This window comes from Heptranchias perlo, chromosome 13, assembly GCF_035084215.1.
Source record: "Heptranchias perlo isolate sHepPer1 chromosome 13, sHepPer1.hap1, whole genome shotgun sequence".
Lineage (NCBI taxonomy): Eukaryota > Metazoa > Chordata > Chondrichthyes > Hexanchiformes > Hexanchidae > Heptranchias > Heptranchias perlo.
This window is the reverse complement of record NC_090337.1, coordinates 11,650,547-11,675,396: the sequence shown is the minus strand read 5'-3', so window position 1 is coordinate 11,675,396 and position 24,850 is coordinate 11,650,547. Positions and strand designations below refer to the sequence as shown.

General features: G+C 43.2%; 1 protein-coding gene across 6 annotated transcripts in view; it reads left to right on the top strand.

Annotated features, from left to right (window-relative positions):
• The window catches only part of LOC137331279 (mediator of RNA polymerase II transcription subunit 12-like protein), a 482,895-nt gene that overhangs the window by 353,039 nt on the left and 105,006 nt on the right, over nt 1–24,850 (top strand). For 3 of the 6 annotated variants that reach the window (XM_067994975.1, XM_067994977.1, XM_067994981.1), the window contains 8 exons: nt 4,057–4,201; nt 4,351–4,469; nt 9,691–9,834; nt 12,112–12,275; nt 14,750–14,881; nt 19,964–20,191; nt 21,610–21,751; nt 22,944–23,064. In XM_067994975.1, the coding sequence (XP_067851076.1) occupies nt 4,057–4,201; nt 4,351–4,469; nt 9,691–9,834; nt 12,112–12,275; nt 14,750–14,881; nt 19,964–20,191; nt 21,610–21,751; nt 22,944–23,064 (1,195 nt within the window). The remainder of the gene's footprint in view (nt 1–4,056; nt 4,202–4,350; nt 4,470–9,690; nt 9,835–12,111; nt 12,276–14,749; nt 14,882–19,963; nt 20,192–21,609; nt 21,752–22,943; nt 23,065–24,850) is intronic. The other 3 variants (XM_067994976.1, XM_067994980.1, XM_067994979.1) reach the window with 3 other exon arrangements.

Genomic DNA, 24,850 nt, shown 5'->3' with positions numbered 1-24,850 from the left:
CCTTACTCATCATATTACTTTATACAATACAGTCGAGCATTGTGCATCCTGTTGCATTATTTTTTTATTATAAATGTGTATTATTTAATTTAGTATTTAACTTCATGGACCCTATTGTGAGGATGGAAAGCCTCTTAAACATTGCAAGTTGTTAACTGCTGAAACCCACATCAAAGGATGCATCGTTCGTGCTGTCAAAGGTCATAGCGGTGATTGGGATAGACAGTTTGTTTATCAGTTTACTGAAATGAATTTAAAGCATATTTTCAAATCCAGAATAAAAGACTATTGCATCTATTATTTCGTTCATCCTAGCTCTTATAGTTTCGGGCTTGAATAAATATACTACCTATATTTCGTCATATTACTAAACCACATACAAAAATAAGTTTGAGGTTTCCTTCAGTTGTACTCAAGATGAAAAGACTTATGGCACATGTTTACCCAAAGGTTCTGTACTATATATTGCTTCCTGCCGCAATAATCCATTGTTCAGTTGATCGTGCTTCTAAAGAGACCACTTCTTCCCACATTATTAAAATATTGCAAATCCTGGAGGAATTGAGGACTATAACTCTTGGTCTCTTTCTCAGAAACTAAATGTTTACATAGAAACACTGAAAAAGTACTTGCCAAATATTTTTCATTTATTTGGCACCAAACACACAATAATGATACAGATTTCATTGAAATGCATTATTGTGTTGTAAAATAAGATCAGGTTTCATCGCTAAGACATTTGGTTCCAATTCATCTTTTCATGCCACAATAATGAGGTCCAATTTAAAGAGTTAATGACCCTACAAAAGGATCCATATTCTTCACCCAGTTTATTCTTTTTGATATCTGTACATATTCAGAATGAGCATTTTAACTATCTAAGCATTTATTTAATAAACTCCTATTGGAAGGCAACACTAAGATATGAATGTGAATTGGGTAAATTGGAATGTAGCTACTAGTGGCAACATGCTTGAGTTTTAAACGTGAACGTTTTAACAAGAAAGAAAGCCTGCAGAAGGTGAAGAGTCCCTCAGTTTTACAAAAAGGCGAAGGAAACACAACTCAAGTCTTTGTTTTAATAACGCCCAAGGTTTTTAGCTTAAGATGTATTTTAGTCATCCTGAGATACTTCAGACATTACATCATTCTGAAAGAGGAATAGTTGCTCATTCCCAAATTTACCTCATCTGCATTTTTAAGTTGTCTTGGGCAAATAAGGAAGTGAAGCAATTGCATACAAAGCATTTTCACTTTTTTATATCAATTATAGGACTAGGATAGTGCAGGGCAGTGTTGCCCAATTGAAATCGCTGACTAGCCACATGCACTAATTTTAGTAGAAAACACCTTACATTCACTCACACAATATAGGTAAATGTGCTTTGCATGTCTACATATACTTAACAAACATCTACCACCATTCAGTAACCAAGGACGTAAAGTACTCGCACCGATTTAAAAAAAAACACTCTGCATGTCATCTTACCATTTTACCAACAAACGCACAAAAAGGTTCAAGTTCACTTGCCTACGCCGTGCGAATAGGAGTATTGAGCTCACATGCCCAACAATGGTGTCCATTACTCATCTCTTTGCTAATCAGAAATGCAATTAGCCACATCTGGATTCTCAATTAGCCACTAGCGACTAACGTTTCGACAACACTGGTGTAAGGGAGACCGCTGTTGGGGTGACTTCATCAAGGTCTTTAAAATTATGAAGGGGTTTGATAGAATAGATATGGGGAAGATGATTCCACTTGTGGAGGAGTCCAAAACTAGAGAACACAAATAAAAGATAGTCACTAATAAATTCAGTCAGAAATTCAGGGGAAATGTCTTCATTCAGAGCATAGTTAGAATGTGGAACTTGCCACGTGGAGCTGTTGAGGCGAATAGCATAGATGCATTTAAGGGGCAGCTAGGTAAGTACATGAGGGAGAAAGGAATATGAGGGGCACAGATAGGATAGATACTAAGGAGCTTTTTCCCTTCGTTGAGGGTTCTATAACAAGGGGACATAGATTCAAGGTAAAAGGCGGGAGGTTTAGAGGGGATTTGAGAAAGAACTTTTTCACCCAGAGGGTGGTTGGAGTCTGGAACTCACTGCCTGAAAGGGTTGTGGAGGCAGGAATCCTCACAACATTCAAGAAGCATTTGGATGAGCACTTGAAATGCCATAGCATACAAGGCTACGGACCAAATGCTGGAATATGGGATTAGAGTAGACAGGGCTTGATGGCCGGCGCGGACACGATGGGCCGAAGGGCCTCTATCCGTGCTGTATAACTCTATGACTCTATGATATGCAGGAAGAGTGAGATGAAATAGGGTGGGAGGAGGCTCATGTGGAGCATAAACAACAGCATAGACCAGTTGGGCCAAATGGCCTGTTTCTGTGCTGTAAATTCCATGTAAAAGTGAGAGTACCATCAGTGGAATGTACTTCTCTTCCTCCCCTGCCCTACCAAGCTTGTATCTGTATAATGTCAAAAGATGATGTGAAGTTTTGTTGGTGATGTTGAGTTTCCCTCCCGTGGAGATTTGCCTTTTCAGAGCAGGAAGCCACTACAGTGTACGTTGCAGACTTATTCACAAGTGGCTTCGTAGGGTATCTGAAACTTGGGAGCTTGGGGTAGGCCTGGACACCAATCCAGGGGTTGCTGGACTGGAAATTTGAGGGGGGATGGGGTAATTAAAGGGAGTATTATGTAAGGAGGATGATTTTGCTCTAATTTATCCTCCTGGTATTTTTCTCAATTTTACATATTGGTGTGGCTGTATATTTTGCTCACACAGCATTTGCAGGAGTCTACATTCATTCTGTTTCTGTCCACAGCGCAGGGTGAACGGGGATTTCGTTAAGAGAAACACTACCTGTAAATAACAGCTACGTCATAAAAATAACTATTGATTGCCCTTATTGCCATTGTATGACAGAACATAGAAAAATGGGAGAGGGTGATTGTTCTGCTAATCAGCCCCCAGTCTCATTATTCTACCCCATTACTGCCACGTATCGTCCTCCCAGAAAGAGTTTATTTTTAGGCATTGACTTTTAAGAAGAAGAAGAAGAACAACAACTTGCATTTAAAAAGCACGTAGTAAAACGTCCCAAGGCGCTTCACAGGATCGTTATCAAACAAAGTTTGACATCGAGCCACATAGGGAGATATTATAAAAGCAGTAGGTTTTAAGGAGTGTCTTAAAGGAGGTAGAGAGGTGGAGAGGTTTAAGGAGGGAATTCCAGAGCTTGGAGCCTAGGCAGCTGTGAGCATGGCCGTCAATGGTGGAGCAATTAAAATCGGGGATCCGCAAGAGGTCAGAATTGGAGGAGCGTAGAGACCTCGGAGAGTTGTAGGGCTGCAGAAGGTTACAGAGATAGGGAGGGGCGAGACCGTGGAGGGATTTTAAAACAAAGATGAGAATTTTAAAATCGAGGCGTTGCCAGACCGGGAGCCAATGTAGATCAGTGAGCGCAGGGGTGATGGGAGAATGGGACTTGGTGCGAGTTAGGATATGGGCAGCAGAGTTTTGGATGAGCTGAAGTTTATGGAGGGTGGAAGATGGGAGGCCGGCCAGGAGAGCATTGGAATAGTCAAGTCTGAAGGTAACAAAGGCATGGATGAGGGTTTCAGCAGCAGATGAGTTGAGGCAGGGGTAGAGACGGGCGATGCTACGGAGGTGGAAGTAGGCGGTCTTGGTGATGGAGCGGATACGCGGTTGGAAGCTTGTCTCGGGGTCAAACCAACGTTGCGAACGGTCTAGTTCAGCCTCAGAGAGTAGCCAGGGAGAGGGATGGAGTTAGCGGGTAGGGAACGGAGTTTGTGGCGGGGACCGAAGACAATGGCAATAAGGGCACATTTATGGGGTATAATTTCATCTGTAGTCCACTGCTTAACCTGTTTAAAGTAGACGGGTTACTGACTCTGTTAAAGTTGCACAGAAAGGAATTTCACATGAGCGTGCTAAGCGATGGAAATTAATTGCCAATATATCATTTACCAGAAATGTTCTATGGATTTAATTAACATGTTTTGATCACTAATCACAGGACGAGACATCAAGTCATGAGTGTAATCAGCGAATGATTCTTCTTTATGGAGTGGGGAAGCAGAGGGATGAAGCCCGGCACCAGCTGAAGAAGATTACCAAAGATATCCTGAAAATACTGAACAAGAAAAGTACAGCAGAAACCAGTGAGTCGCATTTTACTGACATTAACAGCATCCACGCTTTCACGTTGAACATTTTTTTTTACCCTCTATTTAATATTTTTGCAGTGTGTAACAAACTCGTTTATTAATGTGCTACTTTGTGTTGCTTTCATCATCTTCTGTCTATGCAGCTGGTGATGAAGGACAGAAATCGAAGAGAACCAAACAGGAAACCCCGCTAACCCTAGAGACTATTTTTGCCAAACTTCAACAACTGTCCTATTTCGACCAACATCAGGTGACGTCTCAGGTGCGGAGGTGCTGTTTTCTACTCCCTTTGCTGTGTGCCACTGACACCAGGAAGTCTTTGTTGACTCTGTTTACACATATTTCATTATTTTTTGTTCTCTTAGTCAGCATGTATTGACCGGCCTCAAAATATTTACTAGTTCTGGAATTTTCTCTGACATGAGGTATATTGGTGCAATTCGGAAATCAGGCCGAGATTTTCCTTGAGCGAGCTTGGACGCAAGAGCTTCACCCACCAGGACCATCGTTGCAAATCCCGGCCCACACTGCCCATGATTCTCAGTCCATGAAAATAAAGCTCAGACGCGCGGGGCACTGAAGACGAAAATCTGGATCCGAAAGACTGTTACAAACAAAGCCACAAGCCAATAGATTCAGAACCTCCAGTTCAAACTACCTTTTGCCAAGTCCAGAACTGCAGAGGGATAAGGAAAGGGGTGGAATTCCTGGCTTGTTATAAATTTACTGAAGGCCTCAACCATTTCCTTAACATCATAAGGCAGAAAATAACAAGCTTGTGTGTTAAATACGGTCCCCACCACTTGCGTCGTCCGGGCTCATCAGGGCATAAAATTGCAGGGCTATGGGGAAAGAGCAGGGGTGTAAGTCCAATTGGATAGCTCTTTCAAAGAGCCAGCACAGGCATGGGCCGAATGGTCTCCTTCTGTGCTGTAAGATTCTGTGATTCTATAATGGACAAATGACAGTAAACATTTTCCAATGAATTCAATTACAAAGGCACAAATGTAATTTTTTTATTATTTGTTCATGGGATGTGGGCGTCACTGGCAAGGCCAGCATTTATTGCCATCTCTAATTGCCCTTGAGAAGATGGTGGTGAGCCGCCGCCTTGAACCGCTGCGGTCCATGTGGTGATGGTTGTCCCACAGTGCTGTTAGGAAGGGAGTTCCAGGATTTTGACCCAGCGACGATGAAGGAACGGCGATATATTTCCAAGTCTGGATGGGGTGTGACTTGGAGGGGAACGTGCAGGTGGTGTTCCCATGTGCCTGCTGCCCTTGTCCTTCTAGTTGGTAGAGGTCGCGGGTTTGGGAGGTGCTGTCGAAGAAGTCTTGGCGAGTTGTTGCAGTGCATCCTGTGGATGGTACACACTGCAGCCATGGTGCGCCGGTGGTGAAGGGAGTGAATGTTTAGGGTGGTGGATGGGGTGCCAATCAAGCGTGTTGCTTTGTCGTGGAGGATGTCGAGCTTCTTGAGTGTTGTTGGAGCTGCACTCATCCAGGCAAGTGGAGAGTATTCCATCACACTCCTGACTTGTGCCTTGTAGATGGTGGAAAGGCTTTGGGGAGTCAGGAGGTGTGTCACTCGCCACAGAACACCCAGCCTCTGACCTGCTCTTGTAGCCATAGTATTTATGTGGCTGGTCCAGTTCAGTTTCTGGTCAATGGTGACCCCCAGCATGTTGATGGTGGGGGATTCGGCGATGGTATTGCCATTGAATATCAAGGGGAGGTGGTTCGACTCTCTCTTGTTGGAGATGGTCATTGCCTGGCACTTGTCTGGCACGAATGTTACTTGTCACTTATGAGCCCAAGCCTGGATGTTGTTCAGGTCTTGCTGCATGCGGGCTCGGACTGCTTCGTTATCTGAGGGGTTGCGAATGGAACTGAACACTGTACAATCATCAGCAAACATCCCCATTCCTGACTTTATGATGGAGGGAAGGTCATTGATGAAGCAGCTGAAGATGGTTGGGCCTAGGACACTGCCCTGAGGAACTCCTGCAGCAATGTCCTGGGGCTGAGATGATTGTCCTCCAACAACCACTACCATCTTCCTTTGCGCTAGGTATGACTCCAGCCACTGGAGAGTTTTCCCCCTGATTCCATTGACTTCAATTTTACTAGGGCTCCTTGGTGCCACACTCGGTCAAATGCTGCCTTGATGTCAAGGGCAGTCACTGTCACCTCACCTCTGGAATTCAGCTCTTTTGGTCCATGTTTGGACCAAGGCTGTAATGAGGTCTGGAGCCGAGTGGTCCTGGCAGAACCCAAACTGAGCATCGGTGAGCAGGTTATTGGTGAGTATGTGCCGCTTGATTGCACTGTCGACGACACCTTCCATCACTTTGCTGATGATTGAGAGTAGACTGATGGGGCGGTAATTGGCCGGATTGGATTTGTCCTGCTTTTTGTGAACAGGACATACCCGGGCAATTTTCCACATTGTCGAGTAGATGCCAGTGTTGTAGCTGTACTGGAACAGTATGGCTAGAGGCACAGCTAGTTCTTGAGCACAAGTCTTCAGTCCTACAGCCGGGATGTTGTCGGGGCCCGTAGCCTTTGTTGTATCCAGTGCACTCAGCGATTTCTTGATATCACGTGAAGTGAATCGAATTGGCTGAAGACTGGGTTCTGTGATGGTGGGGATATCGGGAGGAGGCCAAGATGGATCATCCACTCGGCACTTCTGGCTGAAGAAGGTTGCAAACGCTTCAGCCTTGTCTTTTGTACTCACGTGTTGGACTCTTCCATCATTGAGGATGGGGATGTTTACAGAGCCTCCTCCTCCCGTTAGTTGTTTAATTGTCCACCACCATTCACGACGGGATGTGGCAGGACTGCAGAGCTTTGATCTGATCGGTTGGTTGTGGAATCGCTTAGCTCTGTCCATAGCATGTTGCTTCTGCTGTTTAGCATGTATGTAGTCCTGTGTTGTAACTTCACCAGGTTGGCACCTCATTTTTAGGTAGGCCTGGTGCTGCTCCTGGCATTCCCTTCTACGTTCCTCATTGAGCCAGGGTTGATCCCCTGGCTTGTTGGTAATGGTAGAGTGAGGAATATGCTGGGCCATGAGGTTACAGATTGTGCTGGAATACAATTCTGCTGCTGATGGCCCACAGTGCCTCATGGATGCCCAGTTTTGAGCTGCTAGATCTGTTCTGAATCTATCCCATTTAGCACGGTGATAGTGCCACACAACACGTGTGAAGATGGGACTTTGTCTCCACGAGTATAGTGCGGTGGTCATTACTACCAATACTGTCATGGACAGATGCATCTGCGGCAGGTAGATTGGTGAGGATGAGGCCAAGTAGGTTTTTCCTTCGTGTTGGTTCTCTCACCACTTGCTGCAGGCCCAGTTTGGCAGCTATGTCCTTCAGGACTCGGTCAGTAATGGTGCTACCGAGCCTTCTTGGTGATGGACATTGAAGTTCGCCAACCAGGGTACATTCTGTGCCCTTGCTACCCTCAGTGCTTCCTCCAAGTGGTGTTCAACATAGAGGAGGACTGATTCATCAGCTGAGGGAGGGCGGTAGGTGGTAATCAGCAGGAGTTTTACTTGCCCATGTTTGACCTGATGCCATGAGATTTCATAGGGTCCGGAGTCAATGTTGAGGACTCCCAGGGCCACTGCATCCTGACTGTATATCACTGTACTGCCACCTCTGGTGGGTCTGTCCTGCCGGTGGGACAGGACATGCCCAGGGATGGTGATAGAAGAGTCTGGGACGTTGGCTGAAAGGTATGATTCTGTGAGTATGGCTTTGTCAGGCTGTTGCTTGACCAATCTGTGGGACAGTTCTCCCAATTTTGGCACAAGTCCCCAGATGTTAGTGAGGAGGACTTTGCAGGGTCGACTGGGCTTGGTTTGCCTTTGTTGTGTCCGGTGCCTTGTGGTCCGATGCCGGGTGGTCCTTCTGGTTTTATTCTTATTCAAACTTTTTGTCGTGAGATTGTACAACTGAGTGGCTTGCTAGCACGTTAAACGGGGCTGGCTATTTTGAACAATTCAGTAAGCTTTTCGTGCCTTGTTAAAATGTGGTTAAGTGCTGTTAACTATTTACCTGAGCAGCCAAGTACCTCTGACCACTGTCCACCATCTTTTTTATCTATTTTTAATGGCCCAGAAACAGCTGATTGTAGCTGCCCAAAGTCTCCACTTTCCGACACCCATAGTGTTATCAGTGCGAACAGCTGATTGATGCTGCCCAAAATCTCTATCAACTGCTCGCTAAATACAGACAATCTGTTGGTGTCCGTTGAAATCAATCATTATCCGATTTTGGATCGATTTAGCATCATGCAATACAGTCCCTGCCACTTTCAACTAGATTAGGGATCCTAGATCCTTACCTTTTCAAAATCTTCGGCACTAAGGTGTCCAATGGATTTAGTGCCTGATGCGTATAGCAGGCAAATCGCATTCGCACGAACGAGCCCACTATATACGGTGGGATCCATATTTAATTATTGAATCCATATTTATATTTTAGAAATGTATAGAGGTTCCACACAAAAACCTTGAAGTTCGGGTTAAACCTCGATGTCTGTGAGTAACTAGTTCAGAATTTGTCACCAAATTTCACAATCTTGAAATCCAGAGTTTTGAAAAAAAATTCTGTACACACTATGGGTTTTCGTTGTAGGTCATGCCCTTTCATTGGCACCAGGGAAGCTCATTCACTGGTAACATTTGCACACTAATTCATCTCCTATGTATTTCTGGAGAAAGTTTATCAATGCTGATAACTGTAGTTGCTGATGGTGGGCATCATGTTCACCTGGACCTGCCTCTTGTCCACATGAACCTGTATCCTGAGGAGCGGCACTGGAATTCCAGTGTGCTGTGTTGGACTCTTGGTATCTCATAAAGGGCACACGGAGAGTTAACCACCTCCCCCAGAGTACTCTTGTGAAAATGATAGACGGTTCTTTAAATGACCCTCATTCTTGTGGACTTGTGGGAAATACACTTCAAATCAGGGCTTTGGGATCTGTGGGCCTATGGATGAGTCAAGACTATCGTATTTAAACAGCAACGCTCTCCTGCTCAGGCAGCAGAGGTTTCTCGATGTAATTCAGTTGTTGGGAGACGACAGACTTTTTTAATACCGATTTAACCAAGGATTTTGTGAAATTAAATTGAGAATGTGGCTATTAAGATTAATATTAAAATGTTGGCTCCAGTAAAAGCTTGGCTGCATGACCTCTTTGAAGTGTCTTCAGCTTGCTGTTGCTGTTGCTGTCAGACAACTGTATTTGATTCAGTTCTGCAGAAACCTTTCATGTAGCCTTCCTCTGACTGATTTACAGTGAGAAAGTTCTGGTGTGTACCCCCTACTGTTAGAGGCAGAGGTCTCTGCTGTATAAACAGTCTTGAAGGATTCAGAGCCATACAGACCCTCAAGTACCGCAAATGCTATTTTACACTGTTTAAAAGGAGGGGGAAAAAAGCATTAATTTTAAATCTCCTTACAGATTTCCAGTAATGTCCTGGAACAAATCACTAGCTTTGCCTCAGGAACTTCATACCATCTGCCTTTGGCTCACCACATCCAGCTCATTTTTGATATGATGGAGTGCGCCCTTAATATCAATGGTCTTATTGACTTCGCTATCCAGGTAAGGTTGTGGCCACCAAGCCTATGATATGTTCAGGAGTTTTTAGAGAACAAACCGTGGGCTCAGAATAAAGCTATTAGTCACTTGAATTTTGCTCTGGTGGTTAAGGATGTCACCCAGCTCCCCAGAGGGCCTTACAGCTGTGAACACACACTCAGCCATTTGTTAGACGTCTCGTAATTACTTGCTCAGTAGATTTCCCCCTTTTCCTCTCTTTTATCTCAGTGTTGAGCGGCTGGGATTTGGAAAAGCTCTCTATGAATACAGCTCCGAGAGGTGGTATTAGTTCAAAGTGGTGGATTTGGAACGTTGGATTGAATGATTTCTGCTGAATAACTAATGGTACTGATGCTAAAATGCAGGCCAAGACTTTCACTCCATGAAATCCTGTTCAATTCACTAGGGCCCTAATGGAAACAAAATGAGTCATCTTTCGGATGAGACGTTTAACCGAGGCCCCATCTGCCCTCTCAGCTGGACGTAAAAGATCCCACGGTACTGTTTCAAAGATAAGAAGGAGAGTCTTAGCCAATATTTATCCCTCAACCAACATCACTAAAACAGATGATCTGGTCATCATCACAGTCCTGTTTGTGGGAGCCTGCTGTGCGCAAATTGTCTGCCACGTTTCCTACGTTATACCAGTGACTACACTTCATTGGCTGTAAAGCGCTTTGGGACACCCTGAGATCCTGAAAGACGCTATATAAACGCAAGCCTTTATTTTTTTCATTTATTTCTTTATTGGGCTGCTCTTTCCAACAGAAATAAAAGATGAACTGCACCCCATTGTATCTGGGTAACCACCATTTAACTTTCCCATATCCCAGAAAGATTTCCTGAGCATGTTGCTTCCAGAAAAAAAAATGTTGAGTTTTCTGAACTATTGGTTGAATTTTGTAACTGGATACATCTGTACAAAATCAAGAACGCTCTTATTTTGAGCTTATATCTTAACAGGTATATTTTATAAATTTATAGATTTCACACTTCTTTTTGGAGGGACAGCAGTTTTTTTTATATAAACGGGCTGCTATGGAAAAACCCTGGCTAGATGCCAGAGGCAGGAAGATTCTGAATGTCATCAAACACACCTTTTCATTTTTTTTTTCACTATCATTTTGGAACAGGGTGGCATCCCTTTCCATTATTTTCCCTCCATTTTCTTCATTCCCCTGCCCCCGCCCCCCACTTTCCTCTTCCTGAAGGAATTGACTTTTGCTGAGCGACAATTCCAGAGTTGCCAGCTGTCCTCCAGCACCTCCGCCAAGTGGCCATTGTAAACACAGAAGCCAAGATGTTCAGTGTCGGCAAGCTATTGGGTGGCGCAGGGCAGAAAGAGCCCAGCGCAATCCAGTTCTAATCAGGCGTTCCCATGTACGGATTTTCCAGCTGGTGTCGCTGAATTGCAAAAAGAAGTGGGAACCCTAGATGAATTTTTTTGTTCTTGTTTCCCTTCCTAAACCAGGTCAATTGTAGCAACACAACAGCTGCTGAGGGTCAAATTGGTGCAGACTGGCTATCAAACCTTTTGGTTTGCGTGAATTTGTGGTACACCCCACTACCACCGTAATATAGTCAACAATGAAAAATCTTTTAATCACCTGAAATGTTTATTTTTTACTCAGTTATATCCAGTGTATAGAATCATACAGTACAAAAGGAGGCCATTCGGCCCATCGTGCCTCTGCTGGCTCTTTGAAAGAGCTGTCCAATTAGCCCCACTCTCCTGCTCTTACCCCATAGCCCTGCAAATTTTTCCTTTTCAAGTATTTATCCAATTCCCTTTTTGAAAGTTACTGTTGAATCTGCTTCCACCACCCTTTCAGGCAATGGATTCCAGATCATAACCACTCACTGAGTTTTAAAAAAAATCTTCCTCATCTCCCTTCTGGCTCTTTTGCCAGTTACCTTAAATCTGTGTCCTCTGGTTACATACCCTCCTACCAATGGAAGCAATTTTTCCTTATTTGCTCTGCCAAAACCTTTCAAAATTTTTAACACCTCTATCAAATTTTCCCTCAGCCTTCTCTGCCCTCAGGAGAACAATCCCAGCTTCTCTAATCTCTCCACAAAACTGAAGTCCCTTATCCCTGTAATCATTCTAGTAATTCTCCTCTGCACCCTCTCCAAGGCCTTGACATCCTTCTTAAAGTGTGGTGCCCAGATTTGAACACAGTACTCCAGCTGAGGCCTGACCAGTGATTTACAAAGGTTTAGCATGTGCTAATTATATAATTTGTGCTCTGACCTTGTGTGTTTTATTTAATGTCTCAGTTGCTGAATGAACTGAGTGTGGTGGAAGCGGAGTTGCTGCTGAAATCCTCGAGTCTGGCTGGGAGCTACACCACAGGGCTGTGCCTGTGCATCGTGGCCGTGCTACGGCGCTACCATTCCTGTCTCGTGCTCAACCCTGACCAGACGGCACAAGTGTTTGAAGGGTGAGGAATGGCGTTTGGTTCACTTCGTTTCTAAAAAAAAAAGTTTAATTGAACTTTGAAATCCGAGCTTTTGCTGGCTCTTGGTAAATTTCTACAGAACCTCTGTTGTTTGTAGTGGTGAGGGTGGAATTCAGTTCTTTATAACCAGGTTTGTGTGCAATACCGGCCATCTAGACCATTACTGATGGTAAAGAGCATAATTGAGACTAGAGCACAGTAAGCATATACAGGACATTTCTGGGAACTTCCTTCAGGATTGCATTTACCTTATACATTACATAGCCTCTGACGCTGGTAAAATGGTAGCTGTGTACCATTTATACATCTGTTGAACCTGTCTGTTCTCTCTGATGATTGCTGCACTTCTAACATTCTTCTCGAAGATCCTCAAATGCATTATAGCCTCCAAATTCCCTGCCCACCTCCCCTACTATGCTCTGCTTGAATGTTTGGCTTCTATCCCATCCATACCAAGACGACCACCCAGGTCACAGTCACAATGATATCCTATATGATGGCAAATATGATGCATTAACCTCTCTGTGGTCTTCAACACAGTTGATCACTCCATCCTACTCCAGTGCCTCTCCTTCATGATGCCCATCTCTCATAGTTCCATATCCACCTGCACCAAGGTAGCGAGTACATTGGCAATGGCTTGGCTGGTGTACCGAAGCTCCGTTCTTGGTCCCTTGTATTCTTAATCAGTACGCTGCTGACTCCCAGCTTTACCTCTCTGCCATCACTCTGGACTCCACAATTTTTTCTGTACTGTTTGAATACTGGTCCAACATTAAATCGTCAATAATGCAGAATTTCCTCCAGCCAAATATTGGCAAGATCTGTTTCTCTCACCAAAAGCTCCACACCTTAACCCTGAATCTGTCCACCTCTCTGGCTCCTCACTGAAACTGAATCCATCAACATTCTCTCTATTAAAATATTGCCCACCTTTGTCTGTACATCATCCCACCATCACTGGAATCTGCATCCATGCTCTTGTCACCCTCCAGGCTCTACTTCTTCAATGTTCTCCTCATTGGCCTCCAAAGCTCCACTCTGCAGAAAGTCATGACTCCTCCAGAATGCTCCGCCCGTGTCTTATCATGTACTAACCTCTGCTCATCTATCATCCCGGTCCTCATTGATCATCACTGGCTCCTCATCCCCCAACTTGTCAATTTCAAAATGCTTCTCCTGATTTACAAATCTTCCACTGCCTCACTCTCAACTCTGCAACCTCCTCTCACCTTACATCACAGCTCACGCACTCCATTGTTTGGACTCTGGAATTTTGTGTGTCTTCTCTCACTACCAGTGGCAATATCTTCAGCCACCGTGCCCCTGTACTCTGGAATTCTTTTCCCTAAACCCCTCTGCCCTAAAACATCGCTCCTTGCTTTCAAAATCTCCTCAAAATGTAATCTCTTTGACCACCCCTTTGGTCAAATCCTCTAACTCTTCTCCCAATTATTGCCCAGTGTTCTATCTCTTCCCCTCCCCCTTTTAAGTGACACACCTTTAGATTAAAGCTGCTATGTAAGTTGTTGTTATATTTCACCTCAGGACCGCCACCATCCCAGCTGTCAATGCTGCGTGTAGAAGTGGCCCAATTTAGAGCCCAGCCTTGGAAATTAGAAGAAAATAGTTGATCCGATTTAAAAATTCAGTCACTGATGATAAATATAGCGGGAGGGAGAATTTTTTGCATGAATATTTCAGATAAGGCTACTGCACCATTTCTGCTGCCCGGCAGTGCATTTCACAGTCACTCACTGTATGCATTTGAGACATAATAAGGTGCTATATAAATGCATGTGTCCTGAACAGCAGGCAGCACATTTACATCTTACTCCCCTGCTGGTGGGAGAGCGACCACCATGTTCTGGAGTCCTAGGTCTTTTTGCTGCCTTGTTCTGGTCTTCGTGTAGGTCTGTTGAAGGTGGGTTCAGAGGTGGACCTGGTAACATCGTGCAACGATGCAGTTGCTCGCAACAGGCAGGCCAGAGGATTGAATGCTGAGTCAGTTCTTTGTGTCATGGTGCTTAGTCATGATGCTGTTTTGCACCAGAGGGCACACTGGCAAACACTGAACTGGCTCAAGGAGGGCAATTTTAACCTAAACCGCCAGTCAGGAAACTGACAGGATCGGGTGCAACGCTGATTTTACTGTCTTCAATGGAGAGCAGTATTGGGTGGGGTATAAAACTGGCATTTTCCCCGCCTGGCGGGTTAGGTTAAAATTACCCCCAAAAGGTCTGGTAGGGTATGAGAGCGTGATGGATAAGGGTGGGGTCTCCACTGCTATCAATTCAATGGAGGTCAGGTCACTTATACTTGTGTATGCTGTTGACTGAAACTCTCAAGTCTGCAATTGATGGCTCCCTCGTAAAGTAAGCATACCTGAATAGTCTGTTTCTTTCATTCTGCTGCCTGATTCTTCCAACTTCCTTTCTGTATCCTCTCTCTTGCAGGCTGTGTGGGGTAGTAAAGCATGTTGTCAATCCTTCAGAATGCTCCTCTCCCGAAAGATGCATTCTGGCCTACCTGTATGATCTTTATGTATCTTGCAGTCACTTAAGAAGCAAGTTTGGTGATCTTTTCAGGTGAGTAAGTACGCTCCAAAACCCAAAAGTTTCCCTCCGTGTCAACTGGCTGATCTTCTCAGGCGTAAAAACTTTTCCTCAGATAATATTTAACATAACTTCACAACACGGAATAAAATAAGCAAAATAGAGAATACACGGCAGCCTGGTCAAAACACGCAAATGATGATGTGATTTTATTTATATATTTGTATTTTGATATTGTTACAAATAGAATCGTAATATTAGTGATTCTGATTGAAGAGATATCCCTTTTGATACGTGCGTTGATATATTTAAAGGTAGTGGAAGTTGAGAACTCTTTTGTGATATCTGAGATGTACTCATTGTTTAAAGAGTGAGACCTGTGGAGGGGCTTGGGGCATTCTAGCCCCAATAGTGGGATTTGTACCCAGTTCATCATAAGCGGAGTTCCACTGTTAATTGTGCCATCATTGGGTAGTGTCCAACCGAGGAGAGGTGCTTCCCTGCAAGGAAGTGGGGGGAAAGGGAAAGGAAAAAAGAATCCTCGCGTTTCGTGCAGCACTTAATGGCCGGTTTCACAGCTGCCGTCTACTCTCCCACCAGGTATGTTTTGCAAAGAGACAAAAGAGAAACCCAAAGTGGACAAGCAGTTAATCATAATCCCTTGTAATTAATTTTAAAAGGGGCCCTGGTGGCGACACGCTCTTTTTGAAAAATCACAATTAATTGAACTGTGCTAATTGGAGCCTGTGTGTTTCTCAACCTCTCTATACTAGCCCTGATTAGAACTTGCACCTTGCGTTTTCTAGTGGATGCCAGGGAATCTGCCCAAACTGTTTGAGGTGATGTGTTGTGACTGTGACATTCTTTTGTTGTGGTAGGTGAGTTCTGTTTTCAAGCTGTGAGATGCCAGTGTGTTAATGAGACTATGCGGAGTCCAATTTAGCATTTTAGTTTCAGATTGAAAACATCAGCCCAGCACAACTTGGAATGATGTGACCTTGACACTGTTTCAAAGCAATGCTGTGCTTTCCTCTTGTTTCCACAGGCCATATTTCTCATTAGTCTGCAGTCTCTTGCTGCCTATAGGTCCATCATTTCAAAGCAAGTTTACATCTAGTTTGTTTTTAAGTATTTATTTTTAAGTCATCTCCATTTAGATGCTTGCATACCATTTATTGTCTAAGTTATCTCCCCATGCCTTTCTGAAGCTGGCTTCTAGAAGATCAGTGGAATGACCTGAGGTGGCCGACCTGTCAATCAATGTCTCTCCTCTCTCTACTTTTCCTATTTTGGGGGCATGCCTGCCTTACATTTATGTCTCTCCAGAGAAACGCCAGCAAGATTAGCATCTGGGAAAAACCAGATATGAATCTATGGACCTACGTCTCCACATCATAGTTCGTTGAGATAACAACCCTCCGCATTCAGGCCAACTTTTGTTATAGTGTTTGATTTTTGCTGGCCTCATGCATTCCTAAGACACTGACTAGCAGGTTACAAGCAGGTTTACTGATCACTCAGGTTTTTTCATCATTATAAAGTAATAAAATGTAAACTGTTATTGTGAATCCTCTCACAGACTATAATATCTAAAATAAGTGTGTGTGTGTGTGTTTGTACACATTGTATGCATGTTTTTATATATAAAATGTATGTATACGGTGTATGCATGTATGTACATACATTATGTGTATATCATATGTATGTTTGTGTGTACAAGCTGAACAAAGTCTTTTTCTCTAATTTCTGATGCTGAAATCCCTCTATTATTCCCCCTTTTTCCTTCTGATGCTAAGAGTAAGCGACCTTCCCCAAGGCCTCCATTGGTACCACCTTTCATTCAACAGCTGGGAAGTGTACAGTGGTACCAGCCATCATGATTTTATTGATTTTACGTCATTGTTTTAATGCACATGTTTCACAAGGATGGAAGGGAGAGGGAATTTCCCCCCCCCCTTCAGTCTTCTCTTTCTGCTCTCGCCTCCCTCCCTCTTGCTCACTCCCTTCTTTTCCCCTGGATTATATGCATTATAAACAACAGTGCTAAGTCTCCCCTTGCCCTCCACCCCACCACCACCTCCAACATGCCGTACCACCATACTGCCTAAGAAGTCTTTTTACATGGCCACACTTACAGCAAAATAAAACCTCATTTGATAATTGTCAATGGGATAAAACATCTGGAAAAGGATGTGTGTTTATTTAAAAGTAGAGGGGAAAATAGAAGCTGGGTCTTGCTCCTTTCCCTGCAGGGATTTGAATTGCTATATTTGCTGAAAAGAAAATATTAACCTTGGCACATACATTGCATCTACTTTTACTTGTATTATCTTGTGAAAGTGCCCAGCAGTTCATTAATTCAATAGGTTTTACTTGCCAGATGTTATGTGACACAGAACTACTTATTTTTGCCAAACTAGTGATTGTTTTGTCTTGATTTGTCAAGGTTAATTATTTCTCCATCTTAAATGCAATAACTTGTCTCGAGTGTGAAGGAACATTTTAAAATTTGGAGCACTTACTTACACACGAGCTGAAAAATTATTTTTCTATTCAACTTTTTATTCATGTTAAATTTAACTTGTAAAAAAATAAAGGAAGAACTGAACAGTGCAAACTGAAACTGATGTTTGCTCAACATTACGAACCATCATACAAATGGTTCCGTAAAATTCTAGCTAGTTGTATCTCTGTCTTCCCGCGTCTCAATTAAAAAAAAAAGGGTTTTTTTTAGAAAAATTGTTCCAGTTTACTACTGGACAGGCTTAGACTCTCCCAACCTTGTGTCCAATTTTAGAGAATAGATTCACGCTGAACTAGCTGGAAACACTCTATATTCGCGTAACCGAATGAAGTTAAATTAAAATGATGGAGATAAGATGAAATGACTGAAAGGATATGTGTTTGTATCTGTACCTGAACCATCAGTGACATAATATGAAATCGATTAAGAATTTTCTGATAACATAAGCGATACGTTACTTTTCAGTAAAGCTGCCCTAACGTAATCAGGAATGATAATCATCCCATAAGAATTCCACGACATATCAGCGACATGAAGAGTGGGAGAGATGTCCTCTGGTTGCTATGCGTTAGTGACATCACAGATATACCAGGATGTTTCCTCTGATTCCTCTGTTTCTGATGAAAACATAAATGTGCACTTTAAGATCTCCTTCTTTGTCTTACGGTTCCTCCTCTTGTTCATCCTCGCAAAATGTATCACCTCACATTTCTCTCCATTAAATTTTATTTCACATCTATCTGCCCAATTTACTAACCAGTTTATGTTCTTCTCGAGTCCTCTTACTGTCCTTTTCACACTCTCTATTTTTTGTTGTCTTTAAATTGTGATATTGTGCCCCATATACGTGAGTCGAGATCTTTTAAAAAGAGAATTGTCCCAACACTGACCACTGGAGGACACAGCTGTTCACATCCCTCTGGTCCAATAAGTGTGCACTCAGTATTCTACACATTACCCAATTTCCAATCCATGCTTCCACATGCCACAGTGTGCCTTTATTTTACCAACATGCCTCCTTATTTGTCACTTTATCAAATGTCTCTTTAAAATACTGCCCTTCACAAGTTTATCTGGCTGGGGATTTCAGCTTTTGCACCAGACTGACTTTCACTCACTCAATCTCCACATGGAATCAGAAAGGGAGACTGAGGCTGTGTGCTCACGAGACTATGATTTTCCTGTCCATCGAAACAAACAGGGTAAAATCATGAGTTGGAAAAATTCATAAGTGGAAATTCTCCGGTGAGAAACTCTGGAGGGCCTGAAACTTCAGCCTAGTTTAAAGCAGCACCGTGCCAAAGAGGTTTAGTATCATGAGCTCTCAGACCAACACACTGGGGGTGAAATTGGACTTGGCCGGGAACTCAAAACAGGCGGAATCGCTTTTGCCGACTGTTATACAATACGCATGATAATCAGTTCTATTATCATAACAGGTACAGCACAGGAGGAGGCCATTCAGCCCATTGTGTCTGTGCCAGCTCTTTGAAAGAGCTATCTAATTAGTCCTATTACCCTGCTCTTTCCCCATAGCCCTGTACATTTTTTCCCTTCAAGTATTTATCCAATTCCCTTTTGAAAGTTACAATTGAATCTGCTTCCACTGCTCTTTCAGGCAGTGCATTCCAGATCATCACAACTCACTGCATTAAAAAAATGTTTCCCCCATGTCGCTTCTGGCTCTTTTGCTGATCACCTTAAATCTGTGTCCTCTGATTACCAACCTCTCTGCCACTGGAAACAGTATCTCCTTATTTATTCTATCAAAATTCCTCTATTGAAATCAATGGGACTGAATATCAGATAGACGAATAACGGACGACTGATGTGACATGGCCTGTTTTTGCATCCCCGCCCATGTCCCGTTTCACTCCTGTTTAGTCTTGGCGAAAGCATATGGACTGCTCTGGGCAGCGACCTTGTAGCCTTGAAACAAAAGCTTTGCAGGATGGCCTGGGAGATGGCCAGTGATGCCCTGATGTGTCCTGCATGCCAGAGAATAGCATAAAGCAATGTCCTCCACTATCTACATTGCAAATTGGGTTGCCTTCAGTCTGTCTTGTAAATCAAATAAACACTGCCTTGATTGGTGAAAATCTTTCAAATTATTTGCATTTGATACTGAAGCCTGAGAGATGTGAGTAAGCAGTCACTAGGATGACCTAAAGAGGTACCTCTTTTTCCATTCAAAGTTATGGGCCAGTATGAGGCCTCGTATATGTCTGATTGCAGAAGAGTCATTTAATGAATTTTCACATAGCACATATGCCTTAAAGGAACTGTATCTCCAAGTAAATTTATTCTTCTACATCCCCCCACCCCCCCCATGCCAGATGGCAGATAATCCTATCTGTATGTGGACTTTGAACTTCATTCAAAGAATGAAGTTGACCATATTGACAGTAGAAAATCTCTCTAACTTTTTTTTTCTTTCCACTCTCAGACTGAGTCATTGCAGAGCCAAAGGGATGTGACAATGTTCAGGCAGTGGAGCATTAGATGGAAGTTGCTTACATCAAATACTGATTGAAATGTCGACCCTGCTGTGTGTAACATTAATGTAATGAGATGTGTTTTCTTATCCTCAGTAGCGCCTGTTCAAAGGTTAAGCAGACCATTTACAGCAATGTTCAGCCATCCAACTCCAACTTACTCTGGGATCCAGACTTCATGTTGGATTTCATCGAGAACCCATCGGCTCATAACATTAACTATTCCATGCTTGGGAAGATCCTTAGCGACAACGCGGCCAATCGCTACAGCTTTGTGTGCAATGCACTCATGAACGTATGCATGGGACATCAGGACACTGACAGGTACAGTCACCAAAATATCATGAGATCCTAATAAAAGGGGAGCTGAATGACGCAGTTGGGTAGCGCATTCATCGTTTCCGCTCTCTGGGTCCTGTATTCAAATGCAATCCAGACTAATGGAAAGAAAATGACCTTTCTACGCCAGCTGTAAGGACCCTACATGCAATAAATTTGAGAGCTCTTAAACCAGTTAGCATTTTGACGGCGTTTACAGGGCTTTGCGGAGAGAGCCGGGGGCAGTGGGATTAGTTTTGAATTGCCCTAGCAAAGAGGCAGCATGGACGTGATGGGCCAAATTGCCTCCTTGCCTCTATTATTAACCTCTACAGATGTATGGTTCATATTTGATAACAGTCAGTTTCATGAAATATTTTATCTTATTTCATGGAGATCATTTGCTATTCTAACTTTGGAATAATTGTTCCTTCGATAAGTTTGCTTGATGCATAAAAGTTCCACATCACGCAACAGTTAACTGAGGACCAAAAAAAGTTTTGGGGCAGCAAAAATTGCTGAAAACTGCAGATGATTGTTACCCCTCACTAACACTTCAGTTTTAATCAGCAACATGTTTTAGAGTGCTGGAATTCTTCCTTACTCAGCCGAATAATCATAGAATGATACAGCACAGAAGGAGGACATTTGGCCCATCATGTCTGTGCTGGCTCTTTGAAAGAGCTATCCAATTAGTCCCACTCCCCTGCTCTTTCCCTATAGCCCTGCAAATTTTTCCTCTTCAAGTATATATCCAATTCTCTTTTGAAAGTTACTATTGAATCTGCTTCCACCACCTCTTCAGGCAGTGCATTCCAGATCTTATCAACTTAGTGTGTAAAAAAAAAAATTCCTCATCTCTCTGGTTCTTTTGCCAATTATCTTAAATCTGTGTCCTCTGGTTACTGACCCTCCTGCCAGCAGAAACAGTTTCTCCTAATTTACTCTATCAAAACCCCTCATAGTTTTGAACACCTCGATTAAATCTCCCCTAACCTTCTCTGCTCTAAGGAGAGCAATCCCAGCCTCTCCAGTCTCCCCACATAACTGAAGTCCCTCATCCCTGAAGCCAAGCTGATCCACCCAAAAGCTACATGGCAAAATATGTACACCTGCAAAATGGAAGGACTTTTTTTTTGTATGAAGATAGAATGTAAGGGTGGGGATGCAATAGTTTGTACCCAAACCCCTCATCCCCATTACTGTCAACAATCAGCTACATATAGGTAGTAATGTGACACCAATCGTCAACTTTGAGATGGCTATAACCTCCAAAGAAGAGAGTTCCTGAGGTAGTGATAATGACCATTACTGTAATACTTAATAGTTAAAAGGAGGAAAATTATTTTCTGACTGTCTCAAATATCTGTTCCGAATGACACTAATATCCTTTTTCTGTGCCTCTGCTGTTCTCCATTTTACAGAATCAATGACATAGCCAATCTTTGTGCTGAGCTGACAGCATGCTGTACTGTACTCAGTTCTGAATGGCTTGGTGTTCTTAAGGCTCTTTGCTGCTCTTCAAACCATGTCTGGGGATTCAATGATCTGCTCTGCAGTGTGGATGTAAGTTCACATTGTGTTAAGTTTTCTGTTTTCCTGGTGACATCCTGATGGGATAGACGAAGCAGGATTACTGAGTCCAGTGACCGGAAGCAGCTGAATTAACACACGACACATAACAAGATAGTTGAGCCACGCTGGATCAAGGACCGCATATCTCTCCTAATAATGCAACTCCTTTCAGACCATCAGCCTTTGTAATTCCTCCAAAAAAGATATTGACATTTAAATGGCATTCATTTTATTGTTAGCAGGAGTGGTGTTCTCTTTCTAAACTCTCAACACTTAACAAAGGCTATATTTTCTTCCATTTAATGATTTTAGCAAAAAAAAAGGTCGAGTGAATATGAAGGGGGCAGTGCAGTTTACACTCACTGACTTTTTCACTTAACACTCGCAAGCAGTAGGAGTTGCACCACCTAGAAAGTGCAATGGTAGAACGTTTTGTTTCCAAATGAGGTTCTTGATAGGGAGTCTAGACTGTTGTTCCGTTCTGCATATCCAAGCTCAAGTATAGAAATAGCCACAACTTGATCGCTTTTCTGCACTTTTAAATAACTCTGAAGGCATCAGAAGGATTTATTAGAAATCCGCAGTCAGCAATGTATATTGTACCATCTATAAATCATATTGATGAATTAAGTTGACTCCAGGCTCTTGCTGAAACTTGAAATGTTATTTTCTAGCCTTGTTGGCTTATAAATTGTAAATGATAACTGAATTTGCTTATAAGTTTTTTAAAAAAATGAAAACTTGTCATTTGTGCCTACAGAGATTTTATTAACATTCTAAAGTAGTTGTTACATGAAGTAATGGAACAAGGCTCGATGCCTGCCATTGTCCACCATGCAACAAGTTCTCCCTCTTAGTTGTGGTGTTGTGAGGAACTGCCAAGCAGAGAAGCCAGGTGTCCCCTACAGTAATATAACCAGGTGGGAGATTTATACCCTGAGCCAGTCCAGCACACCTCCTTGAGTGCAGGTGCACTGGGAGCAGCTCGTGTGCCCTGTCAGATTTGGATCATATGTGACATTGGGAAATAATTTAAATGAGTCTTAAAATTATTCTCTCCCCTCCCCGTCCCAGAGAAGAAACTAATTTTGCTGAAATTTTTACCTGAACATCTCATATCAACAATGTAAACGTTAATTTTTTTGCAAGTCACTGATTGCTGCTTATTTTGCTCTGCTTAAAGGTGAGTGACCTTTCATTCCATGACTCTTTGGCTACGTTTATTGCCATTCTAATCGCACGTCAGTGTTTCTCGCTGGAGGATGTGGTTCAGCATGTGGCACTTCCCTCGCTTCTAGCAGCAGGTCAGTGGGATTGATCTCATTGTCAATCCTGGGTGGTTAGTTTTATGATGTTTTGTGCTTAACCAGGTGAGGGATATGGAGGTTGGGAAGTGGGGAAATGTTTCTACATTTGAGTGCAGTGATCTTCACTCAAGTAAGATATGCAGAATAAAGGTCCCTTTATTCAGTCCCAACAGTAGGGTAAGAATTCCTCTGATTCCCATCACGCATGGAGTCCCCCAAGGATCCTTGGCTCCCCCACCACCACCCCTTCCTCATCTACATGCTGCCCCTTGGCAACAACTTTCGCAGACGTGGCGTCAGCTTCTGATGACGCCCAGCTCTACCTCTCCATCACCACCTCTCCACTGCCTCATTGCTGTCAGGCTGATGGTCCAATTTCCAGTCTTGGATGAGCTGCAGTTTCCTCCAGCTCAACATTGGGAAGACCAAAGTCACATCTTCAGTCCCCACCACAAACTCCATACGCTCCCCATCCCTTGCCACTGACTTAGGCAAAACCAGACTGTTCATAACCTTGGTGTCCTATTCGACCCTGAGCTGAGCATCTGACTCCATACAGTCTCCATCACTGCCTACTTCCACATCCATTACATCTCCTGCCACTACCCCTACCTCAGTGTATCTGCTGCTAAAACCCTAATTCATGCATTTGTCAATTCCAGACTCAACTATTCTCTCTATAATGCTTTCCTGACTGCCCTCCCATTCCCCACACTCCATAAGCTTCAGCTTATGCAATACAATGCAGTCCATATCCTAACCCATGCCAACCTGCCCATCACCCCTCTCCTACAGTGGCTCCCATTCCCCCAATGCCTGAAATTTAAAACTGATCCTTATGTTTAAATCCCTTCATGGCTTAACCTCTGCTAATCTCTGTAACTTCCTTCAGCACTACATCTCCCCCCCCACCCCTACCCCTCCACCCCCTGAACTTGCTGTTCCTCTGACTCTAGCAATTATGCATTCCCCCCTCCTTCACTCTACTTTTGGTGGTTGTGCCTTCAACCACCTAGGCCCCATACTCTTGAATTTCCTGTCCATCTCCTCCTTTAAGACTCTCCTTAAACTCACTTCTTTGACCAAGCTTTTGGTCACCCCTTCTAATATCACCCTCTTTGGCTTGGCATTCATTTATTGTTGTTGGGCAGCTTGTGCAGCATTTATAATTTTGTTAGGAACAGCAAACTTTCACACGCATTTGTGATCTGCTATGATCAGAATAGAACACAATACCCAAGGTCCAACAAGGTCTCTAAGTGGAAAATGATCACTTGGCCAAGGTAGCAGAAGGTGATTGGTGCTCATAGATCGATATCCAAGCAGAAAGAGTATGCCTTTCAGGAAGAGATGGAGGGGAGAAGACCTACCCATTCTATGGGAGAAAGTGAGCTGTGCCTTCATATATCAACCTCAATATTTCACACATGCACGTGGATTTTAAACTGCTCAGAAGTACAGCAACCTCAACAGTACTGGAAAATTTACATCAAAGACTCTATATTCCACCAGTTCCTGCACCACAATCCCCATATCAATTCAGGTCTTATGTCATGCAGTATCTTCAAGTGATAATGGTAAATCAGATGTGGCACCAAAACAGTTCTAATTAAAATTCACTACCATGTATATTTGTATTATATATACAGAATGTGAAGATTTACTACCAACTCAGTAGGGTAGAAGCCTGAAGCTGCCACACTAAAACATACAGTGCTGTGGTCAGACCTTGAGTATTGTGTTCTATTCTAGTCATCAAGGCAAAAGAAATTTCCGAGCTTTG